The sequence below is a fragment of the Podarcis erhardii genome, assembly GCF_964252035.2.
Source record: "Podarcis erhardii genome assembly, chromosome: 2".
In the NCBI taxonomy this organism is placed as follows: domain Eukaryota; kingdom Metazoa; phylum Chordata; class Lepidosauria; order Squamata; family Lacertidae; genus Podarcis; species Podarcis erhardii.
The window spans coordinates 69,237,014-69,252,233 of NC_138498.1; the positions used below are offsets into that span (position 1 = coordinate 69,237,014).

Below are 15,220 nucleotides of genomic sequence, written 5' to 3' on the forward strand. Positions count from 1 at the left end.
CGCGGGCTCCCAAGGCTTGCTGAGAGCTTCCTGAAGCCTGGAGAGCGAGAGGGGTCGGTGCGCACCGACCCCTCTTGCCCTCCAGGCTTCAGCGAAAGCCTGCATTCGCCCCATAGGACGCACATACATTTCCCCTTCATTTTTGGAGGGGGGAAAGTGCGTCCTATAGGGCGAAAAATACGGTACTCATAATTGCCTGCATAGGCCTGGTGGAGCAGAATTTTTTTTAGTAAGTGTTTAAAAGTTGGCGCAGAAGGTGCCTGCTGAATCTCTTTTGCCAGGGTGTTCACCAGGCTGATGAAATGAAAGGTTTCTTGTTGTTGTCAAAGGAGCCTCCCAAACCTATCAAATGACCAAAGATGCTCCTGCAGATAATCTCAGCGATCGCTCTGGAATACAAGGGTGCAGGCTATCCCTGAGGTACCCTGTTCCCAAGTAGTTCCATACAAGATGTCGAGGACTGAATGTGGGGCCTTCTGCTTGCAAGGCAGATGCTCTGCCACTGAGCTACGGATCTCAAGCCCCCACTCCCTTAGGTGGAGGCTTGTCCTTTTCCTACTCACTGGGGGCTGGTACAAAGCAGGCCCAGCACTCACTGGCCATTTCCTCATCCTAGGGCACATCAGTGGTGAAGGTGCAGGCCATTGACCAGGACAAGAATGTGAATGACATCATCGATTACAGCATCATCAGTGAGTGATGGAAGGGTGGATCAGGGCACAATGGGCCATGAAGTGTGCAGACGGTACTTAGAGTTCCTGAGATCCTGTATCTCTCTTTGTGTGTAGGTGGTTTATGTAATGGCGGGTGGTGCTGAGGAGGTGATTGATAGGGTACCAACAATGAGGGAGGGAAAGGCCAAAGAACAAACGGGCTGATAGCTCATAGCAAATGGTGAAAGGTCTGCACATCAGTTTAGATGTTCTTTCTGTTTCAGTGGATCACTCAAGCTCTTCCCACTGAGACTGACAGCATAAGCAGTCATAATAAGCTACCATGGGCTGGTAGCTACATCCATGGTACCACAACTCATCAGGTTGTGCTAGTGGTTTAAAGTTGTGTCTATGTAGAAAACAGCATGACTGGGGCTCCACTCGTGTGGTTGATGACGTGTGTCCCCACTCCCACCCCACCATTCTTTTCCCTCTGCCCTAGCTGCCACTAGCTTGTTCACAATCAACAATGCCACAGGAATCATCACTGTGAGCGGCCACCTGGACCGAGAGGGCATTCCAGGTGAAGAGGTGCAGCTGCAGGTTGTGGTGAGTAGCAGGCAGTTGTGGGAAGTGGTAGATCTTTCTGCCCCCCCCCCTCCCGTCCAAGGCCTCAGTTTCTCTCTCTTTCTCTCTTTTGCTTCATTTCTCAGGCTCGGGAACGAAACCTCAACATTTACCAGCAGGTGGCGCAAGTGAACACCACTGTGACCATCCAGGTCACTGACATAAATGACAACAAGCCTCAGTTCTATCTGTGCGAGGACTCCGCAACCTGTGACTTCACAGGCCCTCCAGAAGGTGACTTTTCCGGTGAGATTGAGGAACACGCTTCTTCCAGAACACCTGTGGCTGGCCTCAACATTGTGGCCTATGATCCTGACAAGGTGAGCAGGGGAGGAGAGTCTGTGAGGCTTGGTGTGGGTGGGGTGCAAAGCTCAAAGGACAGGGAGATACCAGGGATGATTGATGCCAGTGCTATCCTGGGATGCTGCTCCCCTTTTCGTCTATAACTAGCATGTTAGCGTTGGGCCATTCATACCATGCAGTGGGAAGGTGGCTCCTTATGATTTTTGGCAAGCATCTGCATCGCTATAGAAGGAAAACAGGTGATGACAGAGTATAACTCAAAACATAAGCCAAATGTCTCATCCCATATTGTAAGATGTTAAATGTATATTCAGTAGTGTGCCACAGTCGGTCCAAGACCATTTGTTATGTTCTTCAATATGAAATTTATATGGAGAATATACTATGTCAACAACTGTAGCATTTTAGCTACTGGAAAATTCAAGGGTAGGTGGTCCTAACACAGTCCTGTAGCTGCTATCTCCTATTTCCATTCTAGGGCAAAAGACTGTAATATATCATTGTATGTGCCTCCGTGTGTGTATGTGTGTAGCGTACATGTAGTCAGTATGTGCATTTGTGCGTGGTCTGTGTGGGTGCATGAGAGTGCGAATGGGAGTGGGGGGGGATGATGGATGGTTACTTTTGCTTTGGCCATGTCGAGCACTGGGAGGCTGGCTATTCCTGTTTGATTATCTGAGCTCCCTGACTTCTTCCCTGAACAGGGCTCCAATGGCACCTTCCAGCTGTCCCTGCGGGGTCCAGATGCGTTTGCATTTTCAGTCTCACCCCGGAAAATCGTGAATGAAGGCACCGTTCAGGTCCTTGTAAGCAATTCAAGTCTTGTGGACTACGAAAAGACACCTACTATGACTGTGGAGGTGAGTGAAACAAGGGTCAGGGGGAGTCCCATTCCCTTCCTGCCAAGAACTGGGATCTTAACTCAGCCATTTGTTCACTAAAAGTAACTGAATCTCCTTCTAGGCCATTTCAATGTAGAAGACCTAAGTGAGGATTATGATCAGACCCCCAGAAGGTAGCTTTAAAAGGACTTCATTCTGCTGTCTGCTCAGAGCCTGAAGCGTCAGGCTGTGTGGGAACTGTGTGGTTAGCACTGTGTGACTGACCATCTTCTTTTAGAATCAAAGCATCCCCACCAGCTCTGGATTCTCATCAAGTATGAGCATCCTATTATACCTGGCTGGCTGCCAAGGAAATAGGCCCACGATGTAGACAGCCTTTGAAGCCCAGTAGACCCTGTTTAGTTCCTTCCCACAAAAGGCGGCAGCATGGAGTTTAGTAAGAGTCACTTTGAAGCCACTTCTGCCCCCATGACCATGACCATGCTTGGGCTGAGGTTTACTTGGCTCCTTCTAATCCTGGCAGATTGTAGCAAATGACACTGGAAGGGACACCGATTGCTGCTCCTTTGCCATGGTCACCATCAATCTCACAGATATCAATGACCACAGACCTGAGTTCAACCAGAGCGAGTACAAACTTTACGTACTGGAGGAGAGTCCACCTGGCACCATTGTCTCCTCCAACATCACGGTAAGCAAGTTCCGCAGCTGCCTTGGGACCGGGAGGTGGGGGCAGAGAGCTCTCTGTCTGTGCGATCAGAAGGACCTATTCGCTGTGATGTGGCCAGGTGCTTCATGGCTATGTTGAGAAGCATGCATCTTGGGCTTCCTCCACATCCCCAATGGGGAAGTCAATTATGATGGTGTTTCCTGCTTGGCAGGGAGTTGGATTCGATGGCCCTTGTGGTCTCTTCCAACTCTATGATTCTATGATTCTATGAATTAACAAAAATAATCGTCAATTTGATCCTTCTGCTTTCTGCAGGCTACTGATCCAGACAGTGGAAAGTATGGAGAGATCACCTACTATCTGCTTCCTCAGAGCATGTATGTACATGTGATTGCTAGAGAAACAGAGGGAGGAACAAGGAGAGCATTGTGGCATAGGCCTCCTTTTGCTGGGAGAGAATTAGAATATCTCAAAACTAAGGATGTGTCTTTTCTCTGTTACGCAGCCATTCCACGTTTACAGTGAATGCAACAAGCGGGGCAGTGCTAGTGGAGAATGGCTCTAATCTGGATTGGGGAAAGCGTGCTGTCTATTATGCCACCTTGCAGGCAGTGGATGGGGGCGGTCTGTCTGGATCCACACAGTTGGAGATCACAGTAGTTGACATCAACAACAACCCTCCAGTTGTGATGGGCTCCTACAATGTCTTTGTCACGGAGGGCCAAGAAACCCGTGTCCAGATCCAGGTAATTTCAAGGCAACATTTCCCCCTTTATTGGACCTGGGCATTGGGCCTCTTTCCAAATTAGGCTGCTGTGCACTTTAAAGAAGTAACCCTGGCATGATTTACTCATAGGACAACAAGTAATTACTTACTCCTAGTACATGCACCTGAAAGTTTATGTGGCAGGAGACACCTTCACACTTAGGGCTCACCCACACTTCCCATTTGGCTGAAGCAAGCAGGATCTTACTTCTTCTCATTGTTGGCTGAAAATTCCCTCAACTCACTTACCAGGCCACCGACCAGGACGATCCAGAGACCAATAATAGCCGCTTGCAGTTTGAGATTGTGCCTGGCGAATTCAGCAGCAACTTCACTATCGACCCGAACACAGGAGTGCTGAGCAGTGAAGGGCCCTTGGACCGAGAAGCTATCCCTGCAGAGCTGGAGGGCAAGATGGTGGTGACAGTCCTTGTGCATGACTTGGGCATCCCTCAGCTGAACGACACAGTGAACGTCACCTTCATCGTGGAGGTAATGGTGCACCCTGTCAGGGCTCTGGAAAAAGGAGACTAATGCATAAAGAGGCACCTTAGGCCCTGCTCAGGTAAGCTGAGCCAGGTTCCAGAGTGTCTGTCGGTGATGGAAACAGGCACCCTAAGAGTGTGTGTTTTGTGGCAGATGGCTAACCCATGGTATTGGGGTCTCAGAAACTGTGTCATCCCTGCTCTGTCATTGCTGCGAGTATGCCCTCTATTATCTCGAGTACAGATGAAGCTGCCTGATACTGAATCAAATTATTGGTCCATTGAGCTTTGTGTGTCTACACTGACTGGCAGCAGCTCTCCGGGGGTTCAGGCAGGGTTCTCTCTCTCAACGCTCCTTGGAGATGCCAGGGAATTGAACCTGAGACCTTATGCATGCAAGGCAGATAATCTACCACTGAGCTATAGACCTTCCCCTAAGTGGATGCTTGGATGTGGAATTGCCCCATTACCAGTTTCCCCCTTTTCTCTTTAGGACATAAATGACAACGCACCCAGATTCAACAGCTCCTTTTATGAATTTTCCGTTCCAGAGGGCTTGAAAGGTACGGTGAGCCAGTGATCTTGAGTCCAGAGTGGAAAGGAACTAGGATTAAACTGGGACAACAACATGATGCAACAAGAGAGTCTGGCAACAGTGGCGGACCTTGGGGTCTCAAATTTCAGTAGCCCCCAATGCAATGCCAAAATTTGGTGCCCTCCCTTTCATTCTACATCATAGTTGTGGTGCCCCCTGAGGCACTCTGAGGCTCTGCACTCAGTGCGCCCAAACCTGTTGCTCTCCCCTGAATCTGCCTCTGTTGACAAAAATAGTATGCACAACAAATAGGGGAACCCAACTTATATCTAAATAATACCTGCATTGTACTAATAGGTTTTCGACCATATACGAAAACATTATCTGTTTTGGCAAGCAGTCTTTTTCAAGTTCTTACAGATAAATGATAACTACTTCTTCCTTTGGCAGAGTGGGATTTCCTTAGGAAATTATAAATTATCATTTATCTGTAGAAATTTGAAAAATCAACCAACCCCTACTTGCTAAAACAGATGTTTTACCAGTGATCTGTAGTATTTATTGCATTGATTAGCAGTGGGGAACAGGAAGATGTGGCAAGGCATTAAACAGGAAGCATATAATGGCTTTTCCTAGTTAGGTGTTGCTTTTCATGAGCATTAGAAGTGTAGAGGTTGCATTGCTTTTTAAGATCTGTGGGGCTGTGGCAATGTGGTGAAAATGTTGTTATTCTTTCTAACTAACCTTCCATCTCCAGGTGTCTTTGTGGGGAGTGTGGAGGCTACCGATGCTGATCAAACAGTGATAAACAACCGTATCTCATTCTACATTGTAAGCAGCGCAGGTTCAAATAACTTTATGGTGCGTTCAAATCGCCTTGGCTCTGGCTGGTACCAGGGGATCTTGAATCTGGACTCCGATGTTGCTCTTGACTATGATCGGCTGCAGCAGAAGTTCTTCAATCTGACTGTGCAGGCGGAAAACTCAGACTTTGGGGGGACCGTGGAAGCTGTCACCGCTGTGGTGAGGGTGAACGTGCTGGATGTCAATGACGAGTCCCCAACCATTGAGCCATCTCCACCACGAGACATTGAAGTTTTGGAGAACGTTACCCTGCATGAGTTAGTTGTCACGCTAAATGCCACCGACATGGACACCAACCACTCGCTGGTATTCCAGGAGTTAGCTGTAGCCTGCTTCAATCATTCAGTCAATGTGGGCAATGTGTGCCAGGAGTGGTTCCTTCTGGAGCCCAATGGCTCAATTTTTGTGAATAGTTCAGAGATAGACTATGAGGCCTGTGACCTGGTGGAGCTCACATTGCGTGTTAAGGATGAGTTCACTGAGAAGGGAGACCCCTTCAGTGGCAATGGTAAGACCTTAGGATGAAGACTTGTTCTGTATCCCCTCCGAATCTTGAGCTTTACAGCTTCCTTCCTTTTCTCCATCAGTCCTACTTTCTCTTTGTGGCTAGGATGTAGCATTAGGTCCTAGCTGGAGATGCTTCAGGGAGCCATGCTTGTTGGGTAATGGAAATACCATATGCTCCAGTCCCAGCCTCCCCTCAGAGGCAGCGTGTATTGTATATAGAAAAGCTGCTGAAGGAAATGAGTCAGTGGAATAGAAAGTTAGTACCCGGGCAAACTTTCCAGAGTCTCATCTACCTTGATGCACAGTTGACTTTAAAAAACATGTTGTCATTGCATGAGGAAGCAGCTAAGTGTGATGGTGGCACAACAACTCAACCTGTGTTCTGCTGGGGGTTTTTAAATAAAGCACAGGGTCCTAGACTGGGGAGATTATGGAGGGGGAGGGGCTGAATTTCCACCACCTGCACTTCTCCTCCTTCCAACCCCAAATTATCTGCAACCATTTTTCTCCCAGCAGGGGTTACTTGTGGTTTGGGAGGCCCACTGGGAGAAATATGGCTATAGAGAACCTGTTTTAGAGGGGAATGCATGGTTGAAAGGATCCCATTCACATTTTCTGTCCCCGCAAGCTATCTCTTTAAGTATCTGCCCTGATCCCCATTCTTTTAGATGGATTTAGTGACAAAGTGTTTGAACACTAGGTTCTGTCAATGAAACGACTTAATTGCCATAAGCTTATTTTCTTATCTCTGTGGTTCTGCTGCTATTGCATCTACTTTGGATCTACTTTGTGGGAGGAATGTCATCGCTAATCTGGTCCCAGCATCTTCACAGCTGGAGGTTCCTTAGCACTGTAGAATGGAGGCAACAGAACAGTGAACTAATTTAGTAAGCTATGTGAATGGGCTGTTTGTTGAAGGATTTGAGAGACAAACCTTGATAGGTGATGCAGTATTGTGTTCCTCACTGGGAGCAGGGTGGAGTCTGCAGAGCCACTTCAGTCAGTAACTAGTGCCTCCTCTGTTGTGCCTTTTCTTCTTCCTGCAGAGACCCTGAGAATCTTAATCACGGATGTGAATGACAACCCACCAGTGTTTGAAGAAAGCACCACCACCTTTGGTGAGAGCAATATATGCAAGAGAAATGTGCCGCTACTGCCCCCTAATGGATAGATGGGTAGATGGTGGTGTATGAGAGACTTCATCAAAGATTCTCCTCCAGCTTTGTCCTCTTTTGATAGAAATTCCTCTTGCCTGCTCTTTCAGGCTGAGATAATTGGAGCCCCCCCCCTTAATGAATTAAAAGCAATCGTAGCTCTCAGAAAGCTCCTTCTTCCATAAGAAGGGTATCCTTTCCTCCTCCAGTAGTGTCAAATAGCCGATCTTCCCCAATCAATTGTTAAGGGAGGAGCAGCTGGTTGCCTTCCTGTCTAACATTAGCCAGGACAAAGGAAGCTGGAGCTAGAAGTGAGAGCAAGCTCCTAGGAAAGACCTCTGTCCAGCATGCCCTGCTCTTTGGCACCCATTCTTTGATCTGTATCTGGTGTTTTGTTGCAGTGATAATCCCAGAAGTCTCTTCTGTGAACCTGCAGGTGGCTGTGGTCAAGGTGAGAGAATGCAATGTTGGGGCACATGTGTGTATAGGTGTGTACTCATTTGGGAACACAGTGTTATGTATTCTGTGGTCTGTGTTTGCCTGAGCTTGAGTCTGGACTAAGTATTCTGAGCTCCTGTGTTCCGATTCAATACATTATGTCCAATCACAGAACATTTCAGGATTTGGGCCTCTGCCATTGGCCCTTGAACTCTGAGTCGTGATTCGCAGCTTGAAAGTTTAGACAGCCAATCATGTTGGGAGTGGGAGTGGCCCAGGGTTTCAGGAATGTATATAAGCAGTTGCTTTGCCCCTGTTTCCCAGTTATGTAGTTCAATAAAGGTTCTTGCTGTTATCACTGTGTCTTGCCTCATGGGAACCTACCTACACTTCACACAGCTCCTTCCTTGTGGTGAGAACTGACTCCTAGTTCCCACAGGCTATGTGATGTGGGGTAGTTCAAAGAAGCAGCAACAATAGTGTCCTCCTCCTTCCAGGCTAAAGATGCTGATTCGGGTGTGAACAGAGTGATTTCATTTGCCATCTCCGGGGTACTTTTCATCCCAGACAATGGACCTGAGCAGATCCGTGAAAATCTTTTCAAAGTGGAGACAACAGCAGAGAAGGACCTCTACATTGGGAGCATCCAGTAATTGATGGGGTTTTGTTGTCTGGGAGCTTTGTGGAAACCACAAGGGTTGTCACTGTATTGACAGGGAGAGGAAATCCAGGAAGAATGGAAGCCAAGAGGAAAGTGTAGCATTGCCAGTCATTTGATCTTGGGGAAATTCTGATAATAGCTTGAGCATGACCAATGCAGCTATACTCCTGGCATCCTGTCTAGAAAGAGAGTGTTGCTTCTCAGCACAGACAGTGATAGCAAAATAGGTGGCTTAAATGCTAACACTAGCCTCTCACTTTCTCCTGTTCAGGGTCTAATACTTCAGTATAAATTCCAGTTTAGTACATGTTTTATCTGGTGTCCCTGTGATCTATCCCCAAGCTTGGAGCAGTGTCCTAAGGGCCATATGCACAGACAGGGCATTGTGGAACTAGGGGCTGGTCTGTCCCTGTACAGACTCTGGGATCAGGAACTCTCAGCCCCTCTGATATCAATTCCTCTGTTTCTGCAGAGTTGCCAGCAGCCTTGACAGTTCATTGAAGGGTCAGTATCGGGTGACAGTGGAAGCCAAGGACCACGGGAACCCTCCACTGTATTCCTCAGTATCACTGGACGTAAGACAGCTTTCTGATCTACCCAGATTCCTTTCGCAATGCAGACATTCACCATGGCTTTCTTCTGAGAACATTTGCCTCTCTCTTTCTCCAGATCTACACCGTCGACCAGAGCTACCGTGTCCGGCTGGTGTTTGATTCCTCCTTGCAGGACGTGCAGTCTAATTCGGATGAAATCAATGTGTATGGCATCTTTCCCTTCCCTTGAGTGGGTTGATCCAGGGACATATCTATTGTATTGCAATTTGAATTCCATGGAAAATACAACATAAGGAAAGAAGCACTGCAAATATAATTAAAAACTGAGGGCTTTGTGTGCGCTAACAATTCCTATTCCGCTAATGTTTTCAGATCTAAAGCCGGATTCTGAAACTTACTGGCACCATTACTATCTCATGCCCCAGGGTGCAGGGCAAGCCATGCAGCACAGAGGAGCCGACCCCTGAACATGAAGTTAAAGAGACACTTAGAGACACTCATTTTCTGTGCTTCTTCCAGGGCTCTGAGTATAGCTACCCAAGCAACTGTCTATGTAGCAAACATCAGGTCCATCGAGGATTCCGGGAGCTCCAGATCTGACAGGTGACTGGGACAGAACAAGATGAAAGGAAATGAGTGAAGCTGAAGGGAAGACAGTAGTGCCTGAGAAGCATGAACGAAGGGGGAAGTACTTGTGATGCTTGCACCTATGGCTAGCCACAGGCACCAGCTAGTGTGGCTGTATGGTGCTGGTAGGAAGTATGTTTGAATGTCTGTAGAGTAAATGGAGAGGGGTAAAGAATATTTGCGGATTCATGTCCTCCTTGAGGTTCCAAGCATTGAGGTTGCATGTAGCCAGTGTGACAGATGATGTTGTTGACTCTGTAGTGCTGATTCATCAGGGGTTGGCTGTGTTGGCAAAGCCAGTCAGGTTACCCAATAATTCCCTGGGGGTTGGCTCTTTGATCTGTAAAAGGTCTAGGAAGGGGCTTCTGGCAATACCCCTTCCCCATCCCCATACATGCCCATCTTACACATCACCATCTCAACTCCTCTAGGGCTGTGGCGAAGACAGCAATGGAGGCCTATTTCGTCTATAGCAATGGCACAGCTCTGATGCCCGGAGAAGTACGCACGTAAGTGATGCATCACAGTGGAGCTGGGCTGGGTTGAGGAGCCCAGGCAAAGGTCAGTGTGGCCTTCCCCAACCTGGTGCCCTCCAGATTTAAGCATTGTAGTCTAAAACAAATCCCATCATCCCTGACCATTGGCCAGACTAGCTGTGGCTCATGGGAGTTGAAGTCCAAAATATCTGGAGAGTGCCAGGTCAGGGAAGGCTGAGCTTAAGAGCATGGGTAGGAGGAAAGAGGGGAGCATCAGAAAGGGGAAATGTGCATCTGCTCTGGCATAAGTTTGCATGGCAAGGAAGTATTTGAATTATGAGGATGGTTGACCCCCTCTGACTTAAACCCAGTTTGAATGAAATCATAGCCCTCCCCAGGTCTTCTAAAACTAGTAGTTAAGAGGCCAGGCTCCCTCTTCCCCCCACTCCCAGTAATTTGAATCATGGGGAAAGTTTCCCCTTGAGATGTAGTGATGGCCACCAATTTGGATGGCTATAAAGAAGCAATAGCCAAATTCTTGGAGGTTAAGGCTATCAGTGGCTACTAGCCACCCCAATGGCTGTGTTCCATCTCCACTGTCAGATGCAACAGACCTCTTTATACCAGTTGCTAGGAATCCCAAGTGGGCAGGAGAGTCCTGTTGAACTCATTGTCATTCTCCTGCTTGTGGGTTTCTTATGAGTATCTGGTTGACCCCTGTGAGAACAGGATGCTGGACTAAATGGGCCTTTGGCCTAATCCAGCAGGGCTTCTTATATCCCAAGGAACACTTCATGGACACCTTTCTGTCTTCTTTCCAGACTCATCCAGAGAAACCCTGGGGAACTCTCTCGGTTGCTCAAGCTTGGCCTATCCATCATTGTGAGTGCACATTTCCTGCTCATACCCCCAAACACTGAGGAGCAGTTCTAGGGTCTCTCTGAAGTAAGGTGGCAGTGGTGGGGTTTGTCAAAGCTCCAACAGGAGAGCTCTGTCGGGATGGGTGCATCGGAGGCTTGGTGTGTGCTCCTGGTAGGACAGCAAGCTCTACCTTGCCAGGGCAAGTGAGATGGCCATGGGAGAGATTGTGTGGCTGGAGCCAATGCTGGTGGAGAAACAGGGAACCTTGGAAGAATGGCATGCTGGAAACCAATCTTGCACCACAGCTGGGACTGGCATAGAGAGAGGCTGTGTGCACTGAGGCTGTAGCCAGGGCATAACTGAAACATCATGTTGTAGATGCTTGCTGAGCCAGTATAGTGACACTCTTGTGTATCCCAGGGCCCTGTGGAGATGACGCAGTCCAACAAGGAGAATGAGCTGTTCGCTGTCATTGCAGGGCTGGCTGTGGCTGCACTTCTTATCCTCATCGTCATGATCCTGATAATCATAGGCATGAGGAAAAGGTACAATTGTGCCCTTCCCCTTATTATGGCAGGTATACGAATGCCCTTGCTGCAGCTGGTTCAACGCTGCCTCTATTTGTTTTTGCACACTCAACAAAAAAGGGGCTGGTGTATTATTAAGGGCTTTTTTGTGGGGGGTGGACAGGGTTGTTGCTGTTACTGCTGTTTTTTTGTCCATTTCATGTTATGATTTGTGTGGAAATGGTTTGCTGTTTGATAGATGTGTTTGTTATGTAATTATGTATTTTTTCATGTTGTAAGCCACTCGAGCATAGTTTTAACTGTGGAAAGGCAGCATACAAATGAAATTCTATATGTATGTACACATGCTGCACTGCATCAGCACCTTCCCAAAAGCCAGCATAGCCTGCATCCCTCACATGGTTCCACCATCCTGCTATTCCACATGCTTGGTTTTGGGGCATTCTCATGGTAGGGCAGCAAGTTCCCTGGCCTGACCAATAGCCATGATGGCTAATTACTACTTGCAGAGGGAGAGTGCCTCTGGCTACTAGCTGCTGGAGATCATGTGTGGTGGGAGTGTTGGCCATGCCCTACTTGAGGGCTTCCCATGGGCATCTGGTTGCCAATTGCAGGAACAGGATGCTGGGCTCAATAGGCCTTTGGTCTTCTCCAGCAGGGCTCTTCTTAGGTTGTTCACGCTTCTTTCTCATTTCTTTTTGCAGTTATGTGAGGAAGCTGAGGGCCTTAAAAGCCCTGAAGGTGGCTTCAAAGTTCTCACCTGGTGACGTGGTACAGGGGCCTGCTATCCCTGGGACCAACAGATACAACACAGAAGGGTATGCTTTTGGGGTGGGGTAAGGTTTGCCCTAGTAAAAGGGGAGTATCCTGGATTGACCTGTGGAGGGGCAAAATCAGGAAGAAACGTAAGCGTGTGCCTGCCTCCTAGTAGACCCCATGCCCTTTAGTTATTCAAATTTGTGTTGTTAAACTCCATGTGCTGAACTGGTCCTGTACTGAATTTGCAATATGACAGAAGTATGTCTAGCATCTCCAGACAAATTCAGAAAGGGATTGATCTGTGGCTATACAGTGAAAAGGATGGGATTTGATGCCCAGGGGGATATCCATGTTTTTAGCCAGTTACTAGTGAATTTCCTTCTTTGAAGTGTCAAACTCTGCTGTACATGGGTAAGCAAAATTAAGGCAGAAGTTGCTATTAGCCTTGACTATAGGTGATACACATTTTGTGCAACACCACAAGGCTGTTGCTGCGCTGTGTGCATCACACTGACAATTGTTATCAATTATGCATTGCATGTGATTTTGTTGCACTGAGTGGTCTTGTGGTTCCCTCCCCTGTCTGGCATTCTGTGCTGTCTAGTCAGCTGCATGATAAGATTCTGGTGGGCTGAATCTGTAGCGATTAAGAAACTCACCACTGGACTATTCTTCCTCAGGGCTAACCCCGTGCTTGGTTTCTCCTTGTACCCCTCCCTGGACCTGGAGGAAAACGCCAGCTCTGAAGTGGCCAGGTATGCCTATGAATCCTGTCTTTCAGTCTCACCTCCTGTGTATGAACCAAGTCATGATTGAATGAATGAAACTGACTTACCCTCCAAAGGCCCTCTTTCATGCATTGCCCCAAAGGTCACATTGGCCATGGGGCTGCTGCCAAAGAACTGAGTTGGCCACACACCCATTGTAGTGTTTAGAATGACTAACCATGTAAGGCAGGGCCACCACTTTGCGAGCTTCTGTTCCCCTCACTTCACATCCCTGGCTCCCGCTGGTGGGGGCATGGAGACTGGAGCTAGGGGTGACAAAGAGCTCCCTAATTAGCCCATGCTGCTTTCTCTTTACAGCCTGAACTCCCTGGATGAGAACATGGTTGATGCTCCAGAGGTTGCTCCAGAGGTTGCTCCAGCTGCTTACAAAAGGGTGAGGACCCTCAGACCTGTCACTGCCCCACAGGACATTCTCCCAGCCAAAGAATGTTCCTGACATTTGATGGTGACAATGACATACCTTTCAACTTTTTATGATGCAAAACCAGGGTGCTTATCTTCCGGGGCACGCTCCCGGGCAAGTCACGTGACACATGCCCCTAAAAAGTGGCTCCCTTGTTTCATTTTTCCTTCTCTTTTGAAGAACCCTGGACTGTTAATCCAAATGCCAGGCAGTGGCCCTTTATGACCACCATCAGGCCACACACCCTGTAGATGACCCAGTGTGACTTTGTCACGAGGCACATTCCAGTCAGATAACCTATTACTGGTGAACCAGCCATACCTATCTTCAAGTTCAGCGAGGCTCTCATGGGGTGTCTCATCTTGCAACACCACTGTTAGCAGGCCTCACAGGGGCCTTCTCAATCCACTGGGACTGGCAGCAAGAGGTATTGCGCAGGTATTCCGTGTACAGCCACGGAAAGTGCCTTCTGCACGACACTTCAAAGGTTTGCTGCAATGTGCTTGGCTCTCTTCAAGTGTAATGATAGGCCCGGAAAGACCCACTACTATGCTGTAGTAGCCTAGCTGCAACGGAGCTAAGATCAAAGGTATGTCAGCAGACACACACCCCAGGCTACCTCTTCAAAGTGGATCTGCTCTCTTAGACCTGATATTCAGCTTTCACATGCAGAGGTTCAGGTTCCTGCACCACAGGAAATGACTGCTTATGTGGTCAACGCTGCAGTTCTTGAAGTGACAATCCACCCAATAATCCAAGGACACAATGGCAAATAGGACTTTACAACATAGATGGATCATATTCTAATCTCATACTCTCTTTCATCCCAGCAGGACAAAGCAGATGCTGGAAACCAGGCAAATGGCTGGAATGAGCCACTGAAAGCCGCCTTAGAAAGCCATAAGAAAGATAAGCCAGAGCAACTGGGACACTCCAAGCAGTCTTTTGTCTTTGACAACACCTCTTTGGACACCAGTGATCTCTGATCACACCCTGCTTCCTCCTGGCAGAGGAACAGACACTTATGAGCAGGACTTGTATAGCAACATTGGCTCGGAGACATTGCACCAGCAACTGTAAAGAAACTCACTGGGAATCCTTTTTAATCCATGACTTATGATTGTCTGCAAGCCTGCATCCTAGGCAGAAATGAGCCTGGCCCAAACTAGAGAGATCACACTGAAGAGCAAGAAAGTGGAAGAGGTGGTAAGTGCCTACCATGCTAGGCAACACCAGTATTTTCATGTGTTCAAAAGGTACGATGCAAAATGGCTTGTGGGTTGGTTTTTTTTTTAAAAAAAAATCAAGCAGTGTATAAATTTCATGAAATAAATAACATAATAAAAATTCCACCTCTCACTGGAAACAGGGCAGGGAGGGAATGGGGATTTAGAGTATTAGGTTGTATCCAACCGAACCTAGCACTAAGAGACGGTTTGTCAGCACAAGGATTTCTGCTTGCACACTGGGGTGTCCTCCCTCCCTGTGCACCCCCTAAATATGTTCACTCAACACTCTGGATAAGGTTTGGGAAGGGTGCAGGGCATGGGAGAAGGGGGCAAGTTTTGTTGCACAAGTGGAGATGCATTTATTGAATATCACCCAAAGCTACTAATCTCTGGGCATAGAACCTGTGCTGTGCAGTGCTACCACTATCTCTGCTAAGGTGATGTATCTTACCTTGTTTTTCAAGAAATCATGATAGACTGGTGGCCAGGTA

At 47.8% G+C, this 15,220-nt stretch overlaps 2 protein-coding genes across 8 annotated transcripts in view; one reads left to right on the plus strand and one right to left on the minus strand.

The window, feature by feature from the left end:
• CDHR2 (cadherin related family member 2) overlaps window positions 1–14,791 on the plus strand; it is a 29,679-nt gene extending 14,888 nt beyond the window's left edge. For 5 of the 7 annotated variants that reach the window (XM_081850189.1, XM_081850185.1, XM_081850188.1 and 2 more), the window contains 23 exons: window positions 617–692; window positions 1,156–1,262; window positions 1,367–1,600; window positions 2,288–2,443; window positions 2,949–3,116; window positions 3,411–3,472; window positions 3,601–3,841; window positions 4,114–4,353; window positions 4,840–4,909; window positions 5,639–6,253; window positions 7,299–7,370; window positions 7,808–7,857; window positions 8,342–8,493; window positions 8,978–9,080; window positions 9,175–9,263; window positions 9,579–9,662; window positions 10,118–10,195; window positions 10,984–11,044; window positions 11,444–11,568; window positions 12,255–12,368; window positions 12,990–13,064; window positions 13,395–13,470; window positions 14,331–14,791. In XM_081850189.1, the coding sequence (XP_081706315.1) occupies window positions 617–692; window positions 1,156–1,262; window positions 1,367–1,600; window positions 2,288–2,443; window positions 2,949–3,116; window positions 3,411–3,472; window positions 3,601–3,841; window positions 4,114–4,353; window positions 4,840–4,909; window positions 5,639–6,253; window positions 7,299–7,370; window positions 7,808–7,857; window positions 8,342–8,493; window positions 8,978–9,080; window positions 9,175–9,263; window positions 9,579–9,662; window positions 10,118–10,195; window positions 10,984–11,044; window positions 11,444–11,568; window positions 12,255–12,368; window positions 12,990–13,064; window positions 13,395–13,470; window positions 14,331–14,486 (3,204 nt within the window). In that variant the 3' untranslated portion in view covers window positions 14,487–14,791. Of the gene's footprint in view, window positions 1–616; window positions 693–1,155; window positions 1,263–1,366; window positions 1,601–2,287; window positions 2,444–2,948; window positions 3,117–3,410; window positions 3,473–3,600; window positions 3,842–4,113; window positions 4,354–4,839; window positions 4,910–5,638; window positions 6,254–7,298; window positions 7,371–7,807; window positions 7,858–8,341; window positions 8,494–8,977; window positions 9,081–9,174; window positions 9,264–9,578; window positions 9,663–10,117; window positions 10,196–10,983; window positions 11,045–11,443; window positions 11,569–12,254; window positions 12,369–12,989; window positions 13,065–13,394; window positions 13,471–14,330 lie in introns of those variants that run through there. The other 2 variants (XM_081850186.1, XM_081850190.1) reach the window with 2 other exon arrangements.
• Window positions 1–15,220, minus strand: part of KIAA1191 — a 263,656-nt gene that overhangs the window by 154,658 nt on the left and 93,778 nt on the right. The gene's annotated exons all lie outside the window — the stretch shown is intronic.